Source organism: Mizuhopecten yessoensis, unplaced genomic scaffold (assembly GCF_002113885.1).
Source record: "Mizuhopecten yessoensis strain PY_sf001 unplaced genomic scaffold, ASM211388v2 scaffold7907, whole genome shotgun sequence".
In the NCBI taxonomy this organism is placed as follows: Eukaryota; Metazoa; Mollusca; class Bivalvia; order Pectinida; family Pectinidae; genus Mizuhopecten; species Mizuhopecten yessoensis.
The window spans coordinates 691,976-701,367 of record NW_018407282.1 but is presented as its reverse complement, the minus strand read 5'-3'; the positions used below and the strand labels follow the sequence as shown (position 1 = coordinate 701,367).

The 9,392-nt window shown below is 33.0% G+C and overlaps 1 protein-coding gene across 1 annotated transcript in view; it reads right to left on the bottom strand.

Annotated features, from left to right (window-relative positions):
• The window catches only part of LOC110454578 (trafficking protein particle complex subunit 5-like), a 32,619-nt gene that overhangs the window by 4,391 nt on the left and 18,836 nt on the right, over positions 1-9,392 (bottom strand). Inside the window, exons 4-6 of the mRNA XM_021504162.1 lie at positions 2,910-2,967; positions 1,065-1,124; positions 204-268 (exon numbers count right to left, since the gene is read on the bottom strand). Coding sequence (XP_021359837.1) covers positions 204-268; positions 1,065-1,124; positions 2,910-2,967 — 183 coding nt within the window. The remainder of the gene's footprint in view (positions 1-203; positions 269-1,064; positions 1,125-2,909; positions 2,968-9,392) is intronic.

Here is a 9,392-nt window from a genome sequence, read left to right as displayed (position 1 = left end):
AGGTTTTTAGGTCAATAACCTGAACAATTCTGAATGTTTTTTTTTTTTGAGTATGTGTGTCAGTAGGTAAATATTTCAAACAACGCTTCATCTTAATCAGTGCTCCTGCATGTTAATTAGTTCTTGGCAGGTGTTTTCATAGCACTGCTGGTACCCGCACATTTATTTTTCTTCTGAAATTCTAGAAATATTTGTCTACTTACAAAGTTGGCACCGTTTAATATGGCCTCTATGATTCCAGCAGTGAACGCTGCACAGTTCAATTTCCCTGCAAATAAAACACAGAAATGATGACGACATGGAATTCCAGATTCCATACAGTAATACGAAACAGTAAAAACATTCTCTAACCTGACGGTAACCTTGAAGTCTTACCTGTGATATTTTGACCTCATCTGTATCATATGCACTTTAAAATTTTCAAAATATTGTTATGCAACATTTTATGAGAACCAGCTTTTTCTGTTCATTAAATAAACATGTTTCTGGTCCTTTTGAATAAAGATGGACAAGATCCGATTTTGTACAGGGTGTTACTACATGACAGCGTGGAGACAGTGGAGGTCAAGTATAAACCAATGACGGCGTGGTGACATTGTAACCCTGGCTTGGTACAACAGAGAGAACTTCAAGGCAAGTCATCGGGTTTCTTTTTCCACAGTATTCTTATCTTATATACGTATATCCTAAAGGTAAACTTTATTCTGCATAAACCACACCTTGAATAATCAGGGAACCTGTGTAAACCAAACATTTACTTGATTCCATGTACCTATATACAACTGTATAAACAAAACCTATCTACACCAGTTTTAAAGGTTTGTCCATTTTATGCTTGTGTTTGGTTTATACAGGTTTCACTGTACATGTATCATAAAATAGCCTGTATTAAAATCCTGTCTATACAACAACAAAATCAAATAAATGTCCTCTATAGTGTCCAGTTAAGACAGGTTTCACTGTATTATAAAATAGCCTGTATTCAAAACCTGTCTATACCAGCAGAAAAGTTTTGTTCTCTATAGTGTCCAGTTAAGACAGGTTTTATTGTAATGTGTACTCACCTTTATCCTTAGGGACTGATATAAACTTGTTGACGAGATGCTCGGCTTCTATTATATAATCTGGACTTAGTCAAGGATTCAGATATTTTACTCACTGAACTATATGTCCTATACTGACTGACCTCGAAGTATCTGATATTGATTTGATTTTCCTATACTGACTGACCTTGAAGTATCTGATATTGATTTGTTTTTCCTATACTGACTGACATTGATTTGATTTTCCTATACTGACTGACCTTGAAGTATCTGATATTGATTTGAGTTTTCCATACTGACTGACCTTGAAGTATCTGATATTGATTTGATTTTCCTATACTGACTGACCTTGAAGTATCTGATATGGATTTGATTTTCCTATACTGACTGACCTTGAAGTATCTGACATTGATTTGATTTTCTTATACTGACTGACCTTGAAGTATCTGATATTGATTTGATTTTCCCATACTGACTGACCTTGAAGTATCTGATATGGATTTGATTTTCCTATACTGACTGACCTTGAAGTATCTGATATTAATTTGATTTTCCCATACTGACTGACCTTGAAGCATCTGATTTTGATTTGATTTTCCTATATTGACTGATCTTGAAGTATCTGATATTGATTTGATTTTCCCATACTGACTGACCTTGAAGTATCTGATATTGATTTGATTTTCCCATATTGACTGACCTTAAAGTATCTGATATTGATGTGATGTTCCTATACTGACTCTGACCTTGAAGTATCTGATATTGATGTGATTTTCCTATACTGAATTACCTTGAAGTATCTGATATTGATTTGATTTTCCTATACTGACTCTGACCTTGAAGTATCTGATATTGATGTGATTTTCCTATACTGAATTACCTTGAAGTACTTGAATGTAAATTTTATGAAAACATATAACTTACACTAGACTCTTTAATTTTTCACAGCATTTTTTTTTATCAAGTAGTCAGTACAATACAGAAAATGTTACACCTGTATTTTTTTAAATTGCAGGTTAAAATAAGTTAATAATATCTGCAAGTTATAGAAAGTTTCAATCAAAGAATTGCTTAATATGTATAAGGTACAGTGTTAACAGGATACTAATAAGCTTGCAGGTGTAATTTCACTACCTCTGCATAACACTCAAACACACCCCATTTTATCTTCCCAATCTAAACATGACACCAGCCGTTCATAAAAACAATTACATACTGAAATTGATTTCCTGCAAGGGGCACTGGCTGATATCAAATCACAGACACCGGCAAATTCACATATGGTACATACACTAAGACTCTGTAAATCTAGGTCAAACGCTGACACACATGTGTAAAAATAGCCACCGGAACTGAAAGATTAATTTTGATAAAGACAATGGCCTAATATCAATCTTTTACTGTACATGTTGTTTTTTCGTCCTGATGTGAATAAGTTTGAACCTTATTTAAAGTTCTCAAATAAAAAGATTTCTAAAGAAAATTCAACTTTTGGGGATGACCACTTCTGTTACCTTTCCAGGACAAAGATTGATTCAAATTAAGCTTGAACCTGTGTCTCATGCCATGTAGAGATGGTAGGGATGATGATAGACATGCATGAAAGCAGCATATCTTGATTGAAACTACAGGAAAGGTTGACAAGTGTATAAAATAGAAGTTGACAACCGCATGTCCCCATTGCTAGAATTGTCATATAATCACAAGTAAAATGTGATTTTGACCTTACGTCGTCATACATATATATATTTCTAGTCTCTTTACAAGCTCATTATGATCATCGTGACACAACTTCATCAAAAGGTCGTTTGTAAAACATCCTCTACTAATCTTGGTAAACTTTTATATGTTTCTTTCAAAGGATACAAGTTCTCTCGTCATCATTAGAATGCTCCAGCGTATCTGCTTGCTTTCCGAAGAGTGTCTAAAACAAACGAAAAAAATACCTTACTAATTATCCACAGGCCTGAAATAATCATGCATGTAATGAGCTGAAAATGACATATGTATACATGCGTAAACATAAACTAGTACTCTTCTCTTAAGTAAATAATCAAATATCAATATATTTCCAATGCAATGGGCAGGTAAAAGTAATTCTAACCTTATATCTTATCAGATAGTGTATTTTGACTGCACTAAAATATTTCAAACCCTTTTTGGGAAAGGGGGTGGGGGATTGGATTCTGATGAACAGAACAAAAGGATGGAAATATTTGGTGCAACTGTGATGATAATAAAATTTGATAAGATATGGGTAAACTTTAATGATCTTAGTTTCATTAAACATGGTGTGCCATTAAAATTGATCAGTATTTATTAATAGCCAAAGTATAGCTACAGAACACAAGACATCCTAGCATTTAATCAGAGGAAAGATAATAAGTTTATGGTTGATATGCAATATAATTTCCTTTTTGGGATCCAAGTACAAAATAATATCACAAAGACATGTATAGTGTGACGTTAACTGATCATGTTAGCTATATATTTACTAGGATTACATAGACAAGGAAAATCCTAAAACCTGAGAGCAATGAGCAATATTTTGTCAATATAAAAAAATAGAGGAAATTATAAAAGTAAACAGAAATCAGGAAGGACCCTCCAGGATTATCCCTGCCGAGGCATTAAAAAAAAAAAATCCTGCAACACTCCGCTTGGCATCACTTGTCAATTGTCAGTGAAAATACAGCATAAGGATTTTATTTCCAAGATTGGGAAAATCTAATGAAACGAAGAGGAATTTTTTGATATATTCTTAAGGAGATGGAGAATATGACACTTTGTATAGATAAGTAATTACAATAATGTAGTAAAGATATATTTCAGCAACTAATCAGCCAACAGCTATACTAAATGTTTTACATATGTTACCATATACTTTTCCTTTAAAAAAAAGTCTTGATTTCCATATAAGTGACCACACACATGAAGACCACAGCTGCTTTCATGATTTTGTCCAACCCTAACCACGAAGGTCTAGACCACATGCATGCAGTGCCATTTCTTTTGGAATGTACAATGCAGATATATATCTGTATTATCATATTTAGTTGTCGACATACGTTTTTAAAAGTATTTTATAAACCCTGAGGAGGAGTGACATATTTATGACAGCCACTTCAATATTCCGATTCTTCTCATCTCTCCCCTCCAACCCTGATAAGATAATTACAGCACAGTTATCTTGAAATGATGATACTATTTTTTTTTTTACATTATTCATGCATGTTTTCCGTTCCACCTGCAACTGTACATGTAGATCCAACAAGTGGAGTTATTCTGCTGACAGTGCATAGATGTTCAGTACATGTTGCAGTTTACCGTAAATGTCATACTGAAATACCTTGATGGTTTCCTCCAAAATATAAAAGATTGACAAGGTGACTACAATTTTACAATTGTTCGCTCCCATCAAAGCTGATTGTGACGTCATTGTTCCCCAGATGTGTTTGTATTGTTTCTAGTGACAGAGAACTCATGCCATAGATATATAGGGGGTAACCCAAAAATCTTGAACAGTTGTTTATATATATACAAAAAGTATATATAATCAGTCCATCACTTTCATTGATTATTTCCCTTTATTGTTTTTAACAGTGAGGTGTACTGCGACATTTAATCAACAATATCTAAAATACAAAACTGACGCTAGAAAACGAAATATGACTCCACATGTAAACTGTACGTATCACATATGTTATTCAACCTCAGTTTTATAACAACAATTTTTATTGGATAATATTGACCACATGACAGGCAAAATATTGTGTAGCCCTCACATGTTTGAGGCGCCCTGGTCGTATTTCCCTTTTTCAGTTCCTCCAAAGAAAAATGGGCGAGAACCACACCACCTGACTTCCGAGTGACTGAAGCAGACGACAACAATGACATTGAATCCTGATCATCTTCACTGTTGCGCTTTTATTTACTACCCTTGCAACAGGGAAACACGATGCTTTGTTTCCCTTGATTAATCATGTTTCACTCTTGTTTCGCCCTCGTGACACATGATTAATGTAAACGAATCATGTTTTCGAACAATGGGGGTAATAAATTTACGATATGTACCTGTAAGTAAGTGCGTTCAGTTATAATTATGATGGAACACATGTCTGCACCTAGTTGCTCCACTTATTATAACATAAGCTGCCAAGATGATGTAACTGGGTTTATAAAGCAGATTTTGGTATTTAATGAGGAAATAATCCTTCAGAAACTATTATGATACGTATACATGCACCATTACATAAAAACAAAAAAACAAAAAATTACTTTACAATTTTAAGCAATAAATTTCATCTTTGTGATTTTATTGTTGATATTTCGCCATTTCAAACAAGAAATTCCCTTTTCATACTCTGACTTTATAGATGGGTTAAACAGCATGCAACTATATAATTGCTGTCAGTTTTACATCATACCAACAGTTAACATTTTTGAAATTCCTGTACAATCCATGTCCAGCATTTCCTACCACCAGTATAGAGAGGGGGAGGGATCAATCGCTAAGTCTCAGCACAATATCACCTTTACATTTTTTTTATTTATTTTTTTACATTTTTAAAGGTAAATATCTTATTTTTGCTTTGGAGATCTGTAATTACCTTGTATATTTTTAAGCTTCTTGGTAAAGAATGGTCTCCATCCAAATGACCTTGGACCTTGCTATATTAAACCATGGAAAAAAACAAAACCAATCTTGGCTTAGAAAATTATTTGCTGGAATGTGATTATGGTAATTAACAGGAAATATGATTACATCTTTACAAATTAATGGTACATAAAGAGCACACAGCAACTTTAAAAAAGAAAAATATTACATCTTTTAATTAAAGGTTAAGTCATCTGTATATCCTTTCTAATTACATGTAAATGATCCTGTTAGGTAGAAAATTGATGTTCCATAGGTGTGTTAAAGGCGGACCAAATTGCATAGTACTGTACTTGCCTTTTCATTGAACAAGTACGAAGATGTGTGTACTAGTGTTCCAGATACCAGGCAGGGACCCTAATAGTTTTTTCTCAAAACGTTTAGTCCAAATTGCTAAATGGCTTGGTAATGACTGTATAAAATATTACTCAGGTGCCAGACGAAATTTGACTGCATCAGGTGCAAATAGCTAGGTGTATATTTACATATGCGTGAATTTAGAAAAAAAAGATATATCATTATAAATGACTTGAAATTAGATTTTGTGGTACTGGGTACCAGCTGGGTCCTACTAAAAAGTCATTCCTTCTTTTTCCTTCTCTAGAACAGATAATGTATAATTTTTGTTCATGTATACTTCATATGAAAGTACATACAGCTGGCTGGGGTCTAGGAGAGTTGGGGGGGCATACCAAATTATATTCAGTTGTAACTATCACAGGTGGCAAATGAAATATGTATGATATGATTGACAACATCACCTGTGAAATCGGACATCATACATAGCGATGGTAACCTCTGACCCCTACTGATAGCATAGGTAACACACACCTGTACATGAGTGGAAAATTGTGAAGTTATTTTTGAAAAAAAAATGTCTTGAACTTTCAATTAAGTTTATATAGCAGTCATAAATTGTGAAACACCTGATGTATATTATATGTATTGTGCTATATTCTTTATTCCTCGTAAAAATCATTATTACAGTCTTCAATACTGCATGAAATACCACTCTTTGTCTACCTTAAACATTGTGCTCCAGTGCATCAATTTTATGTATTGTTAGCTTAACATATTTTCTAACTATATAATCTTCATTTATTTTTAATCATTTTTATTTTATTTTGATAAAAAGTTTTAAATACTTTTATAAAACTGAGCATATTCTTTTGAATTATCATTTGAAGCATGATTACTTTAATACTTAAAATTGAATAAGAAGTACTGGGTAAATATTTTAGACCGAAAAGTTTGTCATAAAGCTTTATCAAGCTGACAAATCTTTGTAGTAAATGACTGTGTATCATACCTCCCACCAAGCATAGAGGAAAAAGAGGAAGCATCACAGAGCAGTTTCGGAAGCTTCAGTGATCAACCCTTTAATTTACAATGTAAGACAAATTTTATGAACATAATTATCCATAATTTTAAAGATGTGAACTTTAGGACGGAAATTAAAGTACACACATTTTAATGACATCAACATCAGAACTTCAGACCAAGCATGTTGGGCAAGAAGTAACTTTTTTATTGTCTGGAAAGGAACTAGGGGAAAGAAAGGAAGGAAACATTTCAGCCATTATATGTATGATATAATCAAAAAGGAAAGGCAAGGAATACCTAGGTTAGTAAAAGGATGACACATACAATCTCTGAATTTTTGTCCTGTTATGATCACCTGTGTGCTGAATAAACTAGTTAAAAAAGAAATATTCCAAAAAAAACTTTTTTTTTAATAAAAATTTAGAGAGAAATTGAACTGGTTTCTTGACAACCTCCCTTAACAACCTGAGTTACCTTGGAGTAACTTTATCATTACCTGAAAAAATCCCTGTATTTTTCTCAACTATTGAGAATGTTTTCGCAACATCTGACATCATTTGAAAATGATATGGCCACTTTACAGTGCAATGTATCTTTTCAATGAAATGTCATAATCTAGATGTAGTAGCATGCATGATACCTCACCTCTGTCATATTATTCTGACAAAATAAAAGAGAAAAGATGCAACAGGAGGTCCCAGACGTTGCATTTGGGGCACCAGATAATTTTCGCTCTTTTCCACATCCTGAACAGAATGGCACTGAAGAAAATGCAACCTGTGAAACCTCCAATGAGGGAGATCTCCTTCATTCCACATTTCCAATGAGGGAGAAAGTGCATGAAACGCAACTGAAACTGCTTATCTCAATTTTTCTTTCCCTTCTTAGTTTTTACATATCAAAATAACTTCAAAAAGCATTCATTTGATTCAGACACACCTGTTATAATCATTACACACACCCTGCAGTAACTAGAAAATCACTGGATGACAGGATGTAGATTTTTGAGTTTGAGGGACTTTGGACTTAAATGAGGGAGTTACGAGCGAGATTGGTAAATTTTGATCAAAATGACGGAGTCTCCCTTCCTAATGGCGAGGGTTGACAGCAATGTGCAACTTAGATACATAATTTGTTACTCTCAAAGGTACCACCTCCTATAAAATATTACTGGACAGTTTAACGAAATACACAACAGGATTTCTGGTGGTTTTTTTATAATAACAAATAAATGTATGTGACTTATACTTCATTTTCATATTTTTTGGAAACTTTAGTGTGCAATATCATTTTAATTTGCTATCATATATAATGATGAGATATAAATATGTACACCTTATAATTACCTGAATTAAGGATCGCGATTTTTACGATATAATATAAATTGTCAAATGTTCGCCCATTCTGTTTCTTCACCTTTTTGATATTTTCAAAAGAGGATGAAGTCAGGAGGAACATTGGGATCAATATAATTATGTAGTTTGGGAGGATAACTCCATCACTGAAATCATTCATATTAAAAGGCGAAAATTTGCTGGTGACAAAAATATCATGGTTTAGTAGCAACATGTGTACATTGTTTCCTGGTGTAAGCCACCACGGCCAATCCCTACAGACAATATCGTGAGCCTTGATGTATATTTAATCTGGACTATTTCACCTGTACTGCTTTCATCTGACAGGTGTGAAGTTAGGAATAATTGGTATCAGTTAATATAGATAAGCTCGGGTATAAAATTAAATAGGTATCATTATCAATCTTTGTAGACTTGCTCAAGTCAGAGCAAGAGCACTACAGAGTGGCTCACTATATATATATATACAATTGGAGAATAATGATGTTGCATTAATTTTTATATCAAGTTGCAAATGGTTCCAATCCTTAAACCATAAGATTTCAACAAGAGCACTTTCCAAAAGAATTTCAAGGAATTTCTAGGAAGTTTTAACTTCTGTGAAATGTTATACTTAGAACTCTTCAAATGCAATCTTACAACAAAATATTTCAAAATATTGAAATGTAGCAAGGAATAAGCGGTTCACGGAAACACCCCTGCGAAATGATTATGAATAATTCATGAAACTTCATGAACAGTTCATGAAATATTCATGAATAATATTCATGAATGTTCTTGATTTGTTCATGAATATTTTCATGAAATTCATGAACTTAAAACTTCATGAATAATCCTGAGCAAAATATTTCATGAAAATTCATGAAAATTCATGAATATAAATTCATGAATATTCATGAATGTAAAATCTTGAACTTTCATGAATATAAAATCATGAATATTCATGAATATATGAATTCATGAACATTCATGAAAAATGGCAACAATTCATGAATGTTCATGAATGTTCATGAA